Here is a 19,244-nt window from a genome sequence, read left to right as displayed (position 1 = left end):
GTCGGAAAGGAACCTTCTCTCGGCGGCTATGTAGAATGGCCGGCTATATTGAAATAACGCGTTAAAAACTCTTCTCCACCGCCGCGGGGCCTGCACAGGAGGCTAATCTCCAATGTAAATCTGAGTGAGTTGCATCGTTTTAATTAGGATCGAAAGTAGAACTACTTCCTGATTGCTGTGTTCTCCCCTGCTGCAGGACTGTGTACCCCGCCTACGGTGCTGGTCCACGGCACGGTGACCCTGAACGGCGGCCTGGCCGTGGGCGACACCGCCAGCATATCCTGTCTCTCCGGCTACCGGCTGGACGGAGTGGACCAGATCACTTGTCAGGGCGCGGCGGACAACGGCGGATGGAGCGATCCTATGCCGAGATGCGTCCGTGAGTTTAGGAAAAAATACAGAAGTAGAAATAGTTTGGGCAACGCCAGCAATCAAAACACCGACTATGATAACAATCAATCTATATGTAGATACGACTGTGACAGCACATACAGATAGAAAGACATATACAGACAATCCAAAAACAACGGGAGTGAAGTAATAATTCCGAATGAGCGGTCGCCATCTTGGATCCCATTCGCCCCACCAACATGGCGGCATCTATCTATCTTTAGACAGTTTAGTATAATAACGCCACTGGTCACTATTACTGGTCATTAATCAAATTAATGACGTCAGGGAGGGTATGATCCTGTTATGTCCTGTTTTGACCAAACTCTTTTCAATCAGTTCGTTATTACTCCGTGACGGAGGTCAGGACCTCCGAGAAGGAGTGTTGTGAACGGCTGGTTTTTCGTGTTCGCAGTCAAAACACTGGGTTCTCTTTGTGTAATCGGCACGCAATTTTATACGCCGTCTGCGGGCTTGCCCGTGTTGATGCACGAATGTGTATTTTTGCCGTTGCTGCTTTCGCGGTCAATGTAATATTGCAGACGCACCCCTACAATTACGAGGCGAATTGGAATGGTCCAGAAAAACGCGTTGTTTGGAATAGCAGTGGGGGGGGGTGGAACTTCATGCAGATACGGGGTGGTTTTGATAAGTGGTTCCAGATGTTTTTACCCATGGTTAAGAGATGGCAAGTTTTTTGGAAGATGTTCGCAGCCAAAACGCACTCTTCCGTACGTCGCATTTCTGTGTAATTTCGCATGTGGTGTTGCATTATGTCCGGGATGATGCACGTCTTTTTATTTTTACCGTAGCTGTTTTGATATTGGAGTAAATGCATATTTTAGAAACATCCCTACTTTTACAATCCTGTGGAATAGGCCGTAGGTTTAGGCAGTTGTCTGGTAGCAGAGGTTCTCCAAGCAGATATCCCGGGTATCTGACCGGCGGAAGTAACACTCGCGGTGCTAGCCGCGACTGTTGCTGGAATTTGGCTTGTTCCAGTTGCGCTTAATAAGTAACAGGCACGGTAAGACGGTGTCTTCGTTAATAGTGACACGACCATGATAGTCCGATCTTTATGTGAATGCAATGATTGTGTGTGTGTAATCAAAATGAACTTCAAACTTGAAGCACAGTATCTTTACACGCCCTGGGAGCAGTAATGGATTTAGGTCTTTTTATGTTTTATGCTTGTGACGCGCCATCATTGTATTAACCGTTGCCTAATTATAATGTCTGCACAGTAGGTCTGGCGTTGACCCTTGTGATGTTGTTTTTGTTGAAATATATAAAACTTCACGGAGGATTGTTACCTATGGCTTCTTGTTTCTGTTTAATTTGTTTGTTTGTTTGTTGTTGTTGTTTTTTTCCATTGAAAATGTGTTCCGTATCACCTGTGGCGATTTTCCAGATGAGTGCGGCGAAACCTTCACCGCCCCGCGCGGTAAGCTCTACTCCCCCGGACATCCCGGGAACTACCCCGGGGATACAACGTGTACGTACACGGTGTCGGCGCCGCCGGGGACCGGCATCCACATCCAGGTTGTCAGCTTCAGCACCGAGGACGGGCATGACATCCTCAGGGTAAGGTCTAACAAGAGCAAAGATTCTGCTACAGTACCGTAAAAAGTCGCTAGGGGGCATAAATGAACCACGTGTATCTACACACTGTTGGCCCAGCATTGGACCGGCATCCACCTCCAGGTGGTCAGCTTCAGCACCGAGGACGGGCATGACATCCTCAGTGTAAGGTCTAACAAGAGCAAAGATTCTGCTACAGTACCGTAAAAAGTCGCTAGGGGGCATAAATGAACCACGTGTATCTACACACTGTTGGCCCAGCATTGGACCGGCATCCACATCCAGGTGGTCAGCTTCAGCACCGAGGACGGGCATGACATCCTCAGGGTAAGGTCTAACAAGAGCAAAGATTCTGCTACAGTATCGTAGAAAGTCGCTAGGGGGCATAATTGAACAACGTGTTCCTACACACTGTTGGCCCAGCATTGGACCGGCATCCACATCCAGGTGGTCAGCTTCAGCACCGAGGACGGGCATGACATCCTCAGGGTAAGGTATAAAAAGAGCAAAGATTCTGCTGCAGTATCGTAGAAAGTCACTAGGGGGCATAATTGAACCACGTGTGCCTACACGCTGTCGGCGCCGCCGGGGACCGGCTTCCACATCCAGGTGGTCAGCTTCAGCACCGAGGACGGGTATGACATCCTCGGGGTAAGGTCTAACAAAGATACGAAGAACGAATGTTCTGCTACAGTACCGTAAAAAGTCGCTAGGGGGCATAATTGAACAACGTGTACCTAGACGGTGTCGGCGCCGCAGGGGGTCGGCATCCACATCCAGGTGGTCAGCTTCAGCACCGAGGACGGGTATGACATCATCAAAGTACGGCTACAGTACCATACAAAGTCGCTAGGGGGCATTACCGTGCTTTATATTGCTGACACATATCTACATACCAACTAGAGGTCGGAGATCTCAGATCATGTCTTCGTCAGAGGGACATTGTTCTAGATAACGGAACGTTTTTTAATACTAGAAATCAATTTGGTCTAGAGTACAAAAGAATCTCTGTACTCCTTTTTTCCTTTTTTTATTCTACGACAGTGTAATGAGAAGATGTGATGAAAGGAAAGAATCAGAACAAGGGGAGATTTATTGCTGTTTTCGTTTGTTGTTACACTATGTTCTTTTATTCAATTTGCATCATAACCTTTGTATTTCCACAGTTAGTATGTTCCAAATCTGTGCATGTTAATCAGGTTTTTTTGGCCTTCATGCATTTTATCGCGCTTTTTTCAATAAATTTAAGGTCTCCAGTGGACATCATCCATAAAAATTACTTGGTCTGGCCTTACAATTTAGGGAATGACCTGCCTGACGCATGTCCACCTTTGTCCTCCCCCGCCCCAGTATTCATAGGACAGCCCCTCAATTGTAAGCAATTGATACCAGATGCGGCCGGGGACAGCTGTCCCCCATGTGAATCAATGCAGAGCTTGGTGGGGGTAGTTCATTATATATCTAACACAAAAGGTTCACTGCAGCGACATAGGGACCCCCCACGAGACCCATTTTAGAACTTGACCTTGGCCTCTACGATGGTAAGTTGTCTACCAAAAATCATGAACAACTGTTTAAATATACTCGAGTTATTTTGCTAACAAGCCACAAATAGTCCACTGCAGTGACGTACGGACCCCCACGAAGCCCAAACTTGTACTTGGCATTGGCCTCCACAACGGTAATCTGCCTGCCAAAAATCATGGACGTCGAATAATGCCTTCAAGAGTTATTTTGCTAAATCCGCAGTCACCCACAATGCGGCGAGACAATTTCATAGTCCTTCTGACGAAGACAAATATCATACAAATTTATCCACGCACAACAAACTCTTAGCGATTTTCTGATTTTAAGAAGTATATCCAATATACTCAACAACAATCTCTGAATCAAAGCTAAGAAGCTGGCGAAATTTACAAACATGCTATAAACAGCTCTGGTATGATAATGATTGTTGCATTGGTTGCTAGATGATTAGTTAGCTGATTACTTTATCGTTGAATGTGCTTGTGAACTCCACAGGTGTACAATGGTGCCGACTCGTCTTCTGGAGCTGTGCGCAGCTACTCCGGGAGCCTGCCGGCTGATGCCGATTCCCGGCAGTACTACAGCATCTCCACACAGCTCTACCTGAGATTCACCTCAGATTCGTCTACCTCAGATTCAGGCTTCATCATCGACTACGAACGTGAGTCAAAAATCAGCTTTTGTTCAAAGTTAAAACTTTCGATCCAATACTAAAAGAATGGTTCTCATCTAGAGTTTTTGACCAGTCACTCTAGTCTTCCTCAGTAGAATGGCCCGGTGAGGCTTGTCAAGTGGCTTCTTTGAAGTTTGACGTCAACACTAGGCCAAAGAAGACACGTGACAAGCCCCACCGGGTCAGTCTACTGAGGAAGACCAGAGTGACTGGTTGAAAGCTGTAGGTGATAACCATTCTTTGTGTTGGATCGAAAGATTTAACTTTAAACATCTAACTACCAATACAGATTAACTTTCATGAAAGCATGCAACGTTTGTGCTCGCCTGTCCTGACCTGATGATGGGTGTCTTACGAAAGACCACAACGACATCTTTGCGAGGAAATTATTTCAGTGCGCGTGGAAAGTTGTAGCTATGGTCCTTCGTACATGTAGCTGCTACTCGATGAACACGTAATTACATTGTTTTCATGTTACAGCATCTAAGTCACGAGTCGACGTCGACACCACATATACCTTTCGATTTTGTTGTCAAAACTTTGGTAACACCTGAGAGGTGCATTTTTCTTTTTCTTTATCTGATAAAAGTGCTCTATTTCAATCCATGACAATGTGTAGACTATGACCTGAGTACCAGAGAGTGTGACGACCCCGGCACGCTGGCCCACGGCACCCAGATCGTGACGGGCATGCACGAGGGGGACTTCATCTTCTACACCTGCGACCCGGGCTACGAGCTGCACGGCCCGCAGGCCATCATGTGCCTCCCCGGGGACAACAGGGTCTGGAACGACGCTCCGCCAACTTGTGTCGGTAAGGTTAGGCTCTACTACTCTCCAAGCCGATCGCGATCTTTCGGTGGCCGCAAAATACAGTATCAAATTGGCCAGGCAGTGTCCGTTGGCCACACGAGTGACCAATGGATGCTGTTAGTTAGTACTCAGGAGGCATGGTAGCTCTAGTGGATGACATAATTTTGAATTTACAACTTGCTAAGACTTACTTTGTCGATTAAGGTAAGGCGACTCTCCATGCTATCAATAGAAAGTTTATTTTTCACAAAGTGAAAGGGAGGGCAAAACAAGTTGCCCTCCCCCATACAAAAACACATATACAACATCAAAATTTAAAATACACAGAATAAGCAATCAATATAGAAGGTTAAGCATAATTCAAATAAGGAAAACATATTGTTTTTGCTCAGTTTCTTCTTCTTCTTCCTCTCCAAACAGTGACCTCTGACCTGGCCAATGGCCTGATTTGTCTGTCACCATGGTAACTGGTGTTGGGCTACATAATGTTGCAATTTCATAGTAGGAGGGATTTAGACTCCTGTCACCATATATTAGATATGTCAATGTGTTTGAGTAAGAATTAACAGAGCAGACCGTATGCGAAGGTAAACATTATGCATTTGCTTTGCAAATGATACTTTTGTAGTAATAAATTCTAGATTACGGAATATCATATTGGCTACAAGCTAGAGTTGTGGTTGTCTCTCCTAACAGCATCAGCGCCCTGTGACGACCCGGGTACCCCCAGCCACGCCAGCAGTGTCGCGACAGGTTTCGCGGCCGGAGACTCCGTCACCTACACCTGCGACCCTGGTTACACCATGCACGGTACCGCCACTATCACCTGTCTGACTGGGGACAACAGGGTCTGGAGCGATGCACCGCCAACTTGTATCGGTAAGGTACTAGATAGGCTCTACTAATCAAGCCGACATTTCGGTGGTCGCAAAAGACAGTATCAAACTCGAAAGGCCGACAAGTTTGACATACCTACCAAAGCATTTGAATGCACTTCATACTGTCAATATGGTATGGCTTAGTGCATGTGTTAATGCAGTTAACCGAATTAAATCCCAACAGCCAATCACCAAGAAGAAGTAGCGGAAAGCTGCCTGCCTATTGGCTCCTGCTCTGCATGCCATTCTGATGACTCATCCCCCACTATACTGTAAACTGTGAGCTGAAAAAAGTAAAAAAAAGTCCCAAATTATAGACGTTTAAGGGAGAATATGCCAAAAATCATAATGAATTGTTTGCGGAATGTCACATCACCAATGTTGTGGTTGTTTCTCCTAACAGCATCAGCGCCCTGTGACGACCCGGGTACCCCCAACCACGCCAGCAGTGTCGCGACAGGTTTCTCGGCCGGAGACTCCGTCACCTACACCTGCGACCCTGGTTACACCATGCACGGTACCGCCACTATCACCTGTCTGACTGGAAACAACAGGGTCTGGAGTGATGCACCGCCAACTTGTATCGGTAAGGTACTAGGCTCTACTAATCAAGCCGACATTTCGGTGGCCGCAAAAGACAATATCAAACTCGAAAGGCCGACAAGTTTGACATACCTACCAAAGCATTTGAATGCACTTCATACTGTCAATATGGTATGGCTTAGTGCATGTGTTAATGCAGTTAACCGAATTAAATCCCAACAGCCAATCAGCAAGAAGAATAGCGGAAAGCCGCATGCCTATTGGCTCCTGCTCTGCATGCCATTCTGATGACTCATCCCCCACTATACTGTAAACTGTGAGCTGAAAACAGTCAAAAAGTCCCAAATATACAAGTTTAAGGAAGAATATATCAAAAATTATAATGAATTGTTGTTGGTAGATATATAAAGCATACCCTTACCAAATTTCAGAAGATTTGGTTGTAATACTAGGTCTCCAGAACCCCAAATGTACAGATGTCAGAAAATGGCCAAAAAATAATAAAACAAGCGGTTGTTTCTCCTAACAGCATCAACGCCCTGTGACGACCCGGGCACCCCCAGCCACTCCTCTCGTGTTGTGGAAGGTTTCGGACCGGGAGACAAAATCACCTACACCTGTAACCCTGGTTACACCATGCACGGTACCGCCACCATCACCTGTCTGACTGGGGACAACCGGGTCTGGAGCGCAGCGCCCCCTACATGCAGAGGTACAATATGTATACGGTCTGTATCGGTATAACCACCCTTCAGCGTAACACGGCAGCTTCGTATAATCTCCAAGCAGATCTTTTGGTGGGGGTTAGACAGTATCAAATTGGCCAGTCTGTAACCATTGGTGGGGAAATGGTTACAGACTGGCCAATTTGATACTGTCTTACCCCCACCAAAAGATCTGCTTGGCTTCGTAGGCAGCTAGCTATATTACTCCAAACGATGATGGGGAAAATGTAGGATTTAAAATAGTATGCATCCTTGATAGGACGCTTGAACGCATGTTGATGAGTCTTTCTGAAAAAAAATGTGTCCCAAATCTTATTCCTCGTCTATCAGATGATGTCGAGGGAAACGTTTTGTCGCTGATCATGTTTTTCTCTCTTTATGATTGACAGCCGAATGCGGTGCAGACTGGACCACGCCAACAGGGGCCGTGCTGTCACCGAACTACCCCAGTACGTACGGCTATAACCGCAACTGTATCTACACTATCAGTGTCCAACCTGGACAGGGCATCAGACTGACTGTCAGGGACTTCGTCACGGAAAGTTCGGACGACTACTTACAGGTAACTCGATAATTAGAGAGAGAGACAAAACTACAAAGTAGAATCTTCATTAGTATCCTCATTTACAGAAATACCATCGAGTTTCTTTCCTGTTAAAGTTACCTCCCCTTTTTTATTGTTTTTGCTCTGTTTCTTCTTCTTCTCCTCCAAACAAATAAGGCCAAATCTGACCCAGACGTCTGGAACCATGGTAACTAGTGTTGGGTTACATCATGTTGCAATTTTATAGAAGGAGGGATTTAGACTCCTGTCACCATATGAATGTGCTTACTAGTAATAATTAACATAGCAGACCATATATGAGTGTAAATATTATGCAGTTGCTTTGCAAATGTCACCTTTCTATTTTCCCCGTTAAATCTGTCCAGATCCGTGACGGCAGCCATTCCACGGCGACGTATATCGGCCAGTACAGTGGAACACAGTTACACACAGGTGACGTCATCGAGAGCACGTCCTACCAGCTGTGGCTGAAGTTCTGGGCGGATTCGACGTCCACTTACACAGGGTTTCACATCGACTACGAGGGTATGTTTCACTATAGACGTTGCAATATTCTAAAAAAACATACATAGTGCAATAAAGAGTCAATGCCCCGCCCCGAAGTGTGATAATCCCTGGTCAGGTGCGATCACCACCGAATAAACCACAGAGTGAGCGTAGCGAACGACGTGGTTTAAGAGGTCATATAGCCTATCCCACTGGCACGGATATTTGACACAAATTCCTTTTTAAAATTCCTCCATTGCCGACAAAAACCTCTCACATCCTATGTTACGTGAAACCAAATGGTGAGGACAGAAAACAGATCATCTCAGCAATTATGACATTGGAACAGTACCACGTTTTAATAGAGGTGTCAAAAATTATGTTTAGCCATATTCTGTTTAAATTCCATTTGTATCTTTTTAATTGTGTTGTACTTTACAATAGATTATTCACAATAAACTACAATACGTTTTTAATAGATAGATACTACAAGTCTTAACACTACTGTTTGTACCCTGTACCCTGTATAATGGTACGGTCTAAAAATGGTCGCTTATTCTAATAACCGATCACCTCTGAAGTTACGGCCTGAAAACAAATGGGAAATGGAGCCTTCTGATTCGTCGACGTCTTCTGGTTATATGATAATCCTCATTAAGACCACTAGAGAGAAATCTTACTGAGCTCAGCTAATGTGATGAAAAGCGATTCGTAGTATGAGAAATATATTACTGTGAAATGTATCAGTCGCTGAGTTTGTCCGACAATGGTCTCTCATTTTATATTACCCGAACAGCTTTTGATATCACACTGAGGGACTGTGACGACCCGGGCACCCCCAGCTACTCCAGCAGAGTTGTGAAAGGCTTGTCTGCAGGCGACACCATCACCTACACCTGTAACCCTGGTTACACCATGCACGGTACCGCCACTATCACCTGTCTCACCGGCAACAGTAGGGTCTGGAGCGCAGCACCGCCTACCTGCACAGGTACTACTGGTCGCCAAACATTCTAGATCTGTTGCATATTCCCAAAGTCCTTTGGTATTCTTATACCCATCCATTTCGCTATTCATTCACATGGCGTTTCTTTTGTAAAAATAAACGAAAAGTCACTTTTACGCTTTCTTGATAATCAGCTATGCCAATATCCTATCTTGAAAGTTCATCTGTGTCATTATGAAACAAGTTTGAACTGCACTTTCCAACACAAGAAATTGGACTCACCCAAATTTTCGACTGCACAACTCAAGTCTTTGTCAAGAAATGATCACACGTAACACACGTGAGGTCATCTACATCAGGGCATAACAACCATCCCTCAATAGAGACGGGGGCGCCACAGACTTTCTGCAACCTACGATCCACTGTTTACGGAGTCACGTGTGTTATCTGGATGACGCCACGGAAGCGGTGGATTGCTCATTCCTTGACAAAGACTGGAGTTGTACAGTCGAAAATGTGGGAAAGTCCAATGTCTTGAGTTAGAAATTGCAGTTCAAATTTGTTTCATAATGCAAATATCCTGTTCAGAATTATTGACACTTTTTGTTGACAGCTGAGTGTGGTTCAGACTGGACTGCGCCAACAGGTGCCATACTGTCTCCCAACTACCCCAGTACGTACGGCTATAACCGCAACTGTATCTACACTATCAGTGTCCAACCTGGACAGGGCATCAGACTGACTGTCAGGGACTTCGTCACAGAAAGCAGCGATGACTACCTACAGGTAACTCGATAACTCGAGAGAGACAAAACTGCAAAGTAGAATCTTCATTAGTATCCTCATTTACAGAAATAACGCCGAGTTTCTTTCCTGTTGAAGTTACGTCCCCTTTTTATTGTTTTGGCTCTGTCTCTTCTTCTTCTCCAAACAAATAAAGTCAATATGACCTAAAACAGGCATATTTCACCATGGTAACTAGTGTTGGGGGGGGGGGTTCATTATGTTGCAATTTTATAGCAGGAGGGATTTAGACTCCTGTCACCATATGCATATGAATCTGTTTGAGTGATAATTAACAGAGCAGACCATATGCGAATGTAAACATTATGCATTTGCTTTGCAAATGTTACCTTTTCTATTTCCCCGTTAAATCTGTCCAGATCCGTGACGGCAGCCATTCCACGGCGACGTATATCGGCCAGTACAGCGGAACACAGTTACACACAGGTGACGTCATCGAGAGCACGTCCTACCAGCTGTGGCTGAAGTTCTGGGCGGATTCGACGTCCACGTACACAGGGTTTCACATCGACTACGAGGGTATGTTTCACTATAGACGTTGCAATATTCTAAAAAAAACATACATAGTGCAATAAAGAGTCAATGCCCCCGTCAATGCAACATGACACGTTATGCGACACAATCTTCATCAAGACTTCTGCAACTACTTATAGAAACCTTATTTGGGGGCCAGAATTTTTGTTATGGTTAATGAATAGAGTAGAATAATTGTGCTCTTATGTGCCAGAGTAACAAAGCGAATGTGGTGTATAATGCTTTGCTAACTAAAATGTGTGCCTGGTAAAGGTAACATTTAATGAGAACACCAGTGAGATTGTCTGCTGATGAACTTTTTTATTGCCTGAACAGCTTTTGATATCACACTGAGGGACTGTGACGACCCGGGCACCCCCAGCTACTCCAGCAGAGTAGTGACAGGCTTGTCTGCAGGCGACACCATCACCTACACCTGTAACCCTGGTTACACCATGCACGGTACCGCCACTATCACCTGTCTCACCGGCAACAGTAGGGTCTGGAGTGCCGCGCCCCCTACCTGCACAGGTACTACTATACTGGTCACCAAACATTCTGTTGCATATTCCCAAAGTCCTTTATGTTCCTTTGACACTCTTATACCCATCCATTTCATTCACAGGGCGTTTCTTTCGAAAATAACAGCCTCCAGTTTAATTCCGAACTTCCCGTTTAATTCGGGACTAATTCCACATCTCAGCAACCTTACATCTAGATGGGCTAATAGTGTAAACTATAAGTAAAACTAATGTAAGAAATATGTATGCGTAGCAGCCATCGAGGACCCCTTGGGGATTAACCCAATTCTGTAAAATTCTGTCTGCAGTTCCAGAATTTTGGAGATTTGCAGGATTGGGTTAATTCCCAAGGGTCCTCGATGGCTGCTACGTATTTCTTACATCATTTTTACCTATTGTTTACCATATTAGCCAATCTAGATGTAAGGTCGCTGAGATATGGGAATTAGTCCAGAATTAAAGTCCTGAATTAAACTGGAGGCTGTTAAATGCACTATTGATACTTTCTCTTGCCAGCTGAGTGTGGTGTAGACTGGACCGCGCCAACGGGAGCCATACTGTCTCCGAACTACCCCAGTACGTACGGCTATAACCGCAACTGTATCTACACTATCAGTGTCCAACCTGGACAGGGGATCAGACTGACTGTCAGGGACTTCGTCACGGAAAGTAGCGGCGATGACTACTTACAGGTGAGGAAACGTTTCATAGAGATGCATCAGCCGAGTACAGATGGCTATTGCTTCTTTATGAAGTCAGGTTGCCCACTTTTGTATATCAAAATATCAACAGTCACTTGAATGCGCACTTTCGCATGCCAAAATATCACTTGAATACGCCAAAAAAGCAGTTACTCAAGCAACTGTTTTTTTGGCATATCTTATTTCCTGTGTGTCTAACTTTTACTGAAATCTCTTGAATACCAGGATATTCTCTATGAAACAAAACAGAGTATCGCATGTCTATTGTAACCTAGACCCAAATGTTTTCTTCAGCAACTACATTTTACTATACTTCATTTGATTTTACAACATTATAAAAAAGTGATGGGGTAACTGTTTATCACATATATTAAAATTAAAGTTACGGTCTTTATTCCATACCTGTCCCTTTTGCAAATCCTTCCAGATCCGTGACGGTAGCCATTCAGCGGCGACGCTGATTGGCCAGTACAGCGGATCCCAACTTCACGCTGGTGACGTCATCGAGAGCACATCCTATCAGCTGTGGATGAAGTTCTGGGCTGATACATCGTCCGCGTACACAGGGTTTCATATCGACTACGAGGGTATTTTTTATATTTCAGTCCATACCATGGTATGGATGAAATATATTGTGTTCTCCTCCTTCTCCTGCCAAACAGTCAAAGGGATTCAACTCCGCCATCATTCAGCCAAATGACTTGAAATTTGGCATGGTGGTAGAGTGGGCCAATACCCCCAGGCGTTTTATTTTATTTTTTTGATACATGCCTTTGAAAAATTTTTATGAAGGTTTTTTGGGGGCATTTTTCGCCAAAAAATGGATTTTTGGATCCTGAGCCCTGGTTTTACAACCAAATGATCTGAAATTCGGTATAAGGGTACCTTGAACATGTGTCTACAGAATAGTCCACTTTTGTATGGGAGGGGGATGGACTGAAATATGCTGCATTTGCTCCCAAGCAAATGTCAGCCTCTCTAGTTTCATTTTCATTCAGTACACAACAGCAATGTGACGTTACGAAGTTATACAACGCAATCTTCATCAAGACTTCTGCAACTGTTTTATTATTAGATACCTTATTTGGGGACCAAGCGGCAATATGACGTGGTGCATCCTATCTAGAGACGGACCCCTTTATCCATATCATATTTTTGTTGTTATTAATTATAGAGTATAATAATTGTGTTCTAATAGTAATATACCAGAGTAACAAATCCAGTGTGATGCAATGTTTTGCCGGCAACTCAAATGTGTGTCATGTTCTCATTAGATGGTAAACGTACAATCTAATGAGAACACAACTGAAATTGTCGGCCAATGACTTCTTTACTTTTCTTTTATATTACCCGAACAGCATTTGATATCACACTGAGGGACTGTGACGACCCGGGCACCCCCAGCTACTCCAGCAGAGTTGTGACAGGCTTTTCTGCAGGCGACACCATCACCTACACCTGTAACCCTGGTTACACCATGCACGGTACCGCCACTACCACCTGCCTCACCGGCAACAGTAGGGTCTGGTCGGACCCAAACCCCACTTGCGTAGGTAAGAGACTCCAAAACACACTTGTGTATTCCAAAGTCATAATATGTAAAGAAGCAACAAAATTTGTATTGCAATATTATGAGATATCAGGGTGCAGTGTTAACAGGTACTGCAGCTCAATTGGGACCCTAGCATAGTTGTGACGAAAACGCTTTAGCTACTCCAGTGAGGATGGGCTTTCTGATGATACAGGTTCAAATGTCTGCATGAAAGTTCATCTGAGTTGGTAAATTACATTATGAAAAATTTAAACTGTTCTCCAACTCATAAATTTGACTGAATCACTCAGTCTTCCTCAGCTATCTGACCCAAATGCTGTGGAGACGTGATTTTTCCAACGTGTGACGTCAGCAAAGGGTCAAAGGTTGTCTGAAGTCGATATCGCCCCCCGTCTCGGTTGAGTGATGGTTGGAGTGCCCTGATGTAAATGGCCTCTTTTATGCCTCTCTTTAAGTAATCGCAGGTTAAAATGATTACACATGAAATCTATCAATTATCCTGTGATGAAACCGATTTGGGAATATTTGGCGTCCTTGCTCTTAGCAAGTCATTGAATATATTCATATGTAACAGAATGATAAGATTTACTCTTTTCACTGTTTGTTGGTAGCTGAATGCGGTGCAGACTGGACTGCACCAACTGGAGCCGTACTGTCTCCGAACTACCCCAGTACGTACGGCTATAACCGTAACTGTATCTACACTATCAGTGTCCAACCTGGACAGGGGATCAGACTGACTGTCAGGGACTTTAGAACTGAAGCCAGCGATGATTACTTACAGGTACGCATGTTACTCGAAGACTCAAAGCATTAAATAACTACTAAAGGCTTAGCGTGCACATCTTTTTTTTGATTTTGACTTGATTTTATGGATGACACCCGCGCGCATTGAGTTTCGACTGTTCTCCAAAAAGAAAAAAAGATTACATCCTCCGGGGCTCTGGCCTGGCTCTAGGCCTGGGTAGTCCATGGTAGCTAGCGACAGTACGGAGCCGGTGGAAACTCTGGAGGACGGCACCCAGGCTGCCGAAGCCCCACGGCGTAAGATCTCAGTACATACGTACTGTGCCGATTCATAAATTCCGCAAAAAGCCAGCATGTGCCGTCTTGTTGTATACGTCTCTATGTACTACTGGAACTTCACAATACCAGCTTTGTATTCCTGTGGTTTAGTAGCATTTTTATTTTTGGCCGGAATTTTTTTTCGCCCGCGCGCACTTGTTTGGTGGTCTTCAGAGGATGTCATCCATAAAATTAAGTCGGTGTGGCCTAACTGCTAGCTCGCCTCAACGCTATAAACTGTATGGTAACCTAAAATGTATTGTCACTTACCGGGATTTTCTAGATTCGTGACGGCATGGATTCAACCTCGACGCTGATTGGCCAGTACAGTGGATCCCAACTGTCCAACGGCCAGGTCCTGGAGAGCACGTCTCATCATCTGTGGTTCAAGTTCTGGGCTGACTCTTCGTCAGCGTACTCAGGGTTTCACATCGACTACGCAGGTAACTTTTGTCTGTTGTCTGTGGGGCCACGGGGCGTAACGGCACTTGTGCTCGACTCGGAACCAAAAGGTCCCGGGTTCGAATCCTGCCATGGCACCAATCTCGTGCCCTTGGGAAAGACACTTGACACGACTTTCGTCATTTACTGGAATGCAAATGAGTATTGTCCTGTCCTGTATTTGCCATCTATGTTGGTGGCGGTATAAAATAAGTTGATATAACTTGAGTGTGCCGTCACCATGTCTATTCATGGAAAGTTGGAATATAAAAAATAACTTCTCAGATATAGAATATGGAAATTCGAATAAACGCTCATCCGTGTTGGTAGAATCAATAATGGTAGAGTTTTAACTTTGTTCCTACACAACATCTTGAGAAAGGAACTCACCAGATCGACCATATAAGGCCACACCAAGTAAATTTTATGGATGACGTCATTTGGAGACCCTACATCTAATGCGAGAGGGCGAAAAAAAACAAGAAAGGCCCTAAAAAACAAGATGCCTAGATTAGAAATATACTAAGAGACGACAAATGTTAGGACACAAATTGAATGAGGTGACACAGTGTAACAAGCAAGAACTTCTTTTATTCATCATCAAAACAGCAATAAATCAGGTGGAACAGCAGTTGTTGTCCTGTCCTGTTTCTTTCATCACATTTTTGCAGGCCTGCAGAAACAAACCATAAAATTACGGCATTGTCTTCACTCTTTGGTCATAGTTACAGGAAGCGGAATTTCTTGTTTTTTTCTAGGAACAGGCCAAAATCAATGCGCGCGCGGACGTCATCCATAAAATTTACTTGGTGTGGCCTAAGCCATATTAACGAGATCGACCGAAACGTTATGGCGAGTTACTTCCTTCTGTTGGAACAAAGCTAAGACTCTACAGCTATATAATGTAGACTTTTAAAAGTTTTTTTGATTGTTTGTTTGTTTGAACCATTCTTTATTTATGGGAGAATGTTCATTTCACCAGGTCAACACAAAGATAGTAGTACATTGTAGGTCTCCTTATCTTGTGTTATTACCGAAACAGCTTTTGATATCACACTGAGGGACTGTGACGACCCGGGAACACCCAGATACTCCAGCAGAGTTGTGACAGGCTTGTCTGCAGGCGACACCATCACCTACACCTGTAACCCTGGTTACACCATGCACGGTACCGCCACTATCACCTGTCTGACTGGAAACAACAGGGTCTGGAGCGCAGCGCCCCCTACCTGCACAGGTACTGCAGCTCAACTCATACCATATTCCTTGACGTCATAATAATTACCATATGAATTTTCTCAACCAGGTGTTGGCGGGTAAATAGACCGATCCTGAAGCTCCGCCCACCTCCGTCAAAACATAGAAATGGAAATATTTGATGGACATGCAGCCTCTCTCCCATTGGTCGAACCGCTAATTGCCCTTCTCTCATTGGTTGAACTCAAATTGTGATGGACTTGGGGATCGGTCTATTTCTGGCATGTTTATATTTAACAGACACACGCTGTAATCCAACATGGCGGATTTAGATAGCCTGTAAACTTTAACTACACCAATGAAACTACTACACCGATGATACAGATTTGACTTGTGGAGTGTAGTAACAAAATTCGGAAAACTAACTAAAACTGCTCTCCTTTTCGTCACAAGCTGACTGTGGAGCGGATTGGACAGGGCCAAGAGGCGCCGTGTTGTCACCAAACTACCCCAGCAACTACGGGTACAGCCAGAACTGTTACTACACCGTCACTGTGAGCGCGGGGGAGTACATCCAGCTCACCGTCAGGTCATTCAGGACCGAGGCCTCAGACGACTATTTGGAGGTTTGCTGCTACACCGCATTCATAGTTACCTTGAGAGAATACCTTGAGAAACCCTCAGTGTAGAAGGCTATCAGCCTGTAGTCACACTCTCCTCACTCTACTAAGGTATTTTCTCTTGCTCCCACAGTCATCCAGTCTCGTCTTAAAACTGTTAACGCTTTCAGCCTTCACAACTGTACTAGGTAAGGAGTTCCAAGGTTGTACAGTCCTCACTGCAAAGGACTGGTGTCTCAGTGTTGTTTTGGCAATCGACACCTTTAGCTTCAAACTATGCCCTCTGGTTTTCTCGCACTGCCTGGTTTGAAAGAAATTTTCAGGTTTGATCCGCTCATGTGCCATCATAATTTTGTATACTTGGATCATATCCCCTCTTTCCCTTCTGTACTTTAGCGATGGCAACTTCAACTCTTCCAGCCTAGAGCAATACGGAAGCTCCTGTAGCTTAGGTGCCATTCTCGTTGCCCTGTGTTGCACTTTCTCCAGCAGTTTTTGGTCTCCACTGAAGTGCGGTCCCCAAACGACATTAGCCTATTCTAAATGCGGCCTCAACATGCACTTGTATAGAATTGGGACGGACATTTCATCCAGATTTGAGAAGGTTCTCCGCATTAGTCCTAGTACCTGGTTTGCCTTTTGGGCGGCCATTGCTGTATTCTCATGAAACCTAAGGTGCTCATCCACTGCAACACTGCAACACCTAGTTCTGTACAACATAAAATTTTCGAAAGACACATTATCATTCAAAGTGGCTGAGCGTGTGTATTTTTCATCGAAGACCTGCGAATAGTTTCATCAGGTTGGTAAGACACTTAGAGACTCTTTTTACACAACCAAGTGTCTGCACTTCCTCAGGGCAATTCTGACTGGTTTACCAGTACATGTTTACCAGTCAGAATTGCCCTGAGGAAGGTGGCAGACAGTCACCGAAATGTCGGTTGAATAAAAGACTTGGTTGTGTAAAAAGAGTCTCTTTGTTATTTGAAGACCTGTTCATTACGGTTTGGTTGGTTTTGCTTTATTTCTGCATTTTACTTACACCCTCTTTTGCTTACTGAGCTCTCTTAGCCGGTGAAATAGCTCGATCGGGAAGAGTGTTCGCTTTGTAACCAGGAGTTTGTGAGTTCAAACCCCAGCAAGATCATAACAAAGACTTTAAAATGGTACTCACTGCTTTCTATGAGAAATACTATCTGGACTATCAGTGGGCTATCCCCCTGTTGTAGTGCTTGCACCACTGTGTGGCCCAAGGGCTACAGAAGTGGAGAGGGCACCACCCCTATGCTCCACATGAAGTGGAACGGAACCTTTTTTCTATTATATTGCTTACAACGTGTCTACATCATCAGCCCCCGATGCCTGCAGATGATTGATTGGTTGATTGATTGATTGATTGGACTCTAGCGGAACGCTGATTGGTCCATACAGCGGAAAGAATCTGTCGCCAGGGGATGTCGCCAAGAGCACGTCTTACCATTGATTGATTGATTGATTGATTGATCGTTCTGTTAGGTTCGGAATGGCCTGGACTCTAGCGGAACGCTGATTGGTCGCTACAGCGGTTCGGTCCTGTCGGCAGGAGACATCCTCAAGAGTACGTCTTACCAGCTGTACTTCAAGTTCCACTCAGACTCATCCTCCAACTATCAAGGCTTCCACATAGATTACCAAGGTACGGGATAGCCACAACCAGGCTCCGGGAAGCGGCTGGAAAGAGTAGGAATTGGCCAAATAGACAGATGACAGGGGTCTCCCCAGAAATTCTTAGAGGAGAGGTTCTCCCTAATCAGTTGATGAAAAATCAGTGAATTTTCATGAAAATACATTTTGAACATTTTGGGAGGTGCTCTAGGATTTCGGGGAGAGGGGGAGCACCCTTGCTCCATTGCTTGGGGAGAGCCCTGGATGATATGCAAGAGGAGTTGGTTCACGTTGATTGTTCTCTTTGCGCGGAACAACTGCAGGGTCATATTATCTGTTTGGCCCATTCCTACTATTTCCAGTCGCTTCCCAAAGCCTGGTAGAGGCCTTGTACGAGATACAGAATACACAGAATGCACGGTTTGTGACGCTTGAATTGTTGACTGATTGTGTCTAGCTACTTTAAAATTTCTTCAGTAATTATCCATATCAGTCACTCTGGTCCGAATCTTCTCGTTTTGCAGTTTAGCATCGTCCACATCACACAGTCTGTGGATATGGATGTTTAGTTTTATAATTTTGACAACAGGGAAAAGAAAACTGTGGCAGATTGTAAGCTCTTAGTTAAATCCCTGTCACACATTCAGAACCGTCCCCAGAACAAGGTTGGCTGAAGTTCGGGAACAGGATGACCAGATTTAGACCACGCCTCGAATCTAAGCTCGACCTACACCCGAACACCAGCCAACCACAAACCAAACAAGGCTGAACCTCTCGTTAACGGCCTTGCACCAGCCGACCTTGCCCTCGACCTACTCCTAACCATGTTTGGGGGAGTTCGGCTAGTTATCGGGGGGGGGGCATATTCGTCTATGATTGACAGGGGCAAAGGCCACCAAATGGCGCATGCCCAGAGGGCCCAGTCTGAGACCCCTTTGAGTGAGTGCAGCCAAACCAACTGAAAAAGCCTTTTTCTTGGTATGTGTGGATAAATGCTGGCATTTTCCAGCTGGAGAGTTATTTCTATTTCTATTAACTTGAAAAAACTGGCTGTTAGGG

At 44.7% G+C, this 19,244-nt stretch overlaps 1 protein-coding gene across 1 annotated transcript in view; it reads left to right on the top strand.

Annotated features, from left to right (window-relative positions):
* The window catches only part of LOC109487104 (CUB and sushi domain-containing protein 2-like), a 64,381-nt gene that overhangs the window by 2,815 nt on the left and 42,322 nt on the right, over positions 1-19,244 (top strand). The window contains exons 3-22 of the mRNA XM_019791077.1: positions 197-379; positions 1,802-1,974; positions 3,994-4,159; positions 4,791-4,985; positions 5,681-5,863; positions 6,935-7,117; positions 7,520-7,692; positions 8,061-8,220; positions 8,978-9,172; positions 9,741-9,913; positions 10,291-10,450; positions 10,781-10,975; positions 11,482-11,657; positions 12,094-12,253; positions 13,025-13,219; positions 13,830-14,002; positions 14,567-14,726; positions 15,767-15,961; positions 16,375-16,547; positions 18,057-18,216. Coding sequence (XP_019646636.1) covers positions 197-379; positions 1,802-1,974; positions 3,994-4,159; positions 4,791-4,985; positions 5,681-5,863; positions 6,935-7,117; positions 7,520-7,692; positions 8,061-8,220; positions 8,978-9,172; positions 9,741-9,913; positions 10,291-10,450; positions 10,781-10,975; positions 11,482-11,657; positions 12,094-12,253; positions 13,025-13,219; positions 13,830-14,002; positions 14,567-14,726; positions 15,767-15,961; positions 16,375-16,547; positions 18,057-18,216 — 3,531 coding nt within the window. The remainder of the gene's footprint in view (positions 1-196; positions 380-1,801; positions 1,975-3,993; positions 4,160-4,790; positions 4,986-5,680; positions 5,864-6,934; positions 7,118-7,519; positions 7,693-8,060; positions 8,221-8,977; positions 9,173-9,740; positions 9,914-10,290; positions 10,451-10,780; positions 10,976-11,481; positions 11,658-12,093; positions 12,254-13,024; positions 13,220-13,829; positions 14,003-14,566; positions 14,727-15,766; positions 15,962-16,374; positions 16,548-18,056; positions 18,217-19,244) is intronic.

The sequence above is a fragment of the Branchiostoma belcheri genome, unplaced genomic scaffold (assembly GCF_001625305.1).
Source record: "Branchiostoma belcheri isolate BF01 breed outbred unplaced genomic scaffold, Haploidv18h27 scaffold110, whole genome shotgun sequence".
Lineage (NCBI taxonomy): Eukaryota > Metazoa > Chordata > Leptocardii > Amphioxiformes > Branchiostomatidae > Branchiostoma > Branchiostoma belcheri.
Note: the sequence above shows the minus strand (reverse complement) of the source record. Positions and strands in the feature narration are given on the sequence as shown.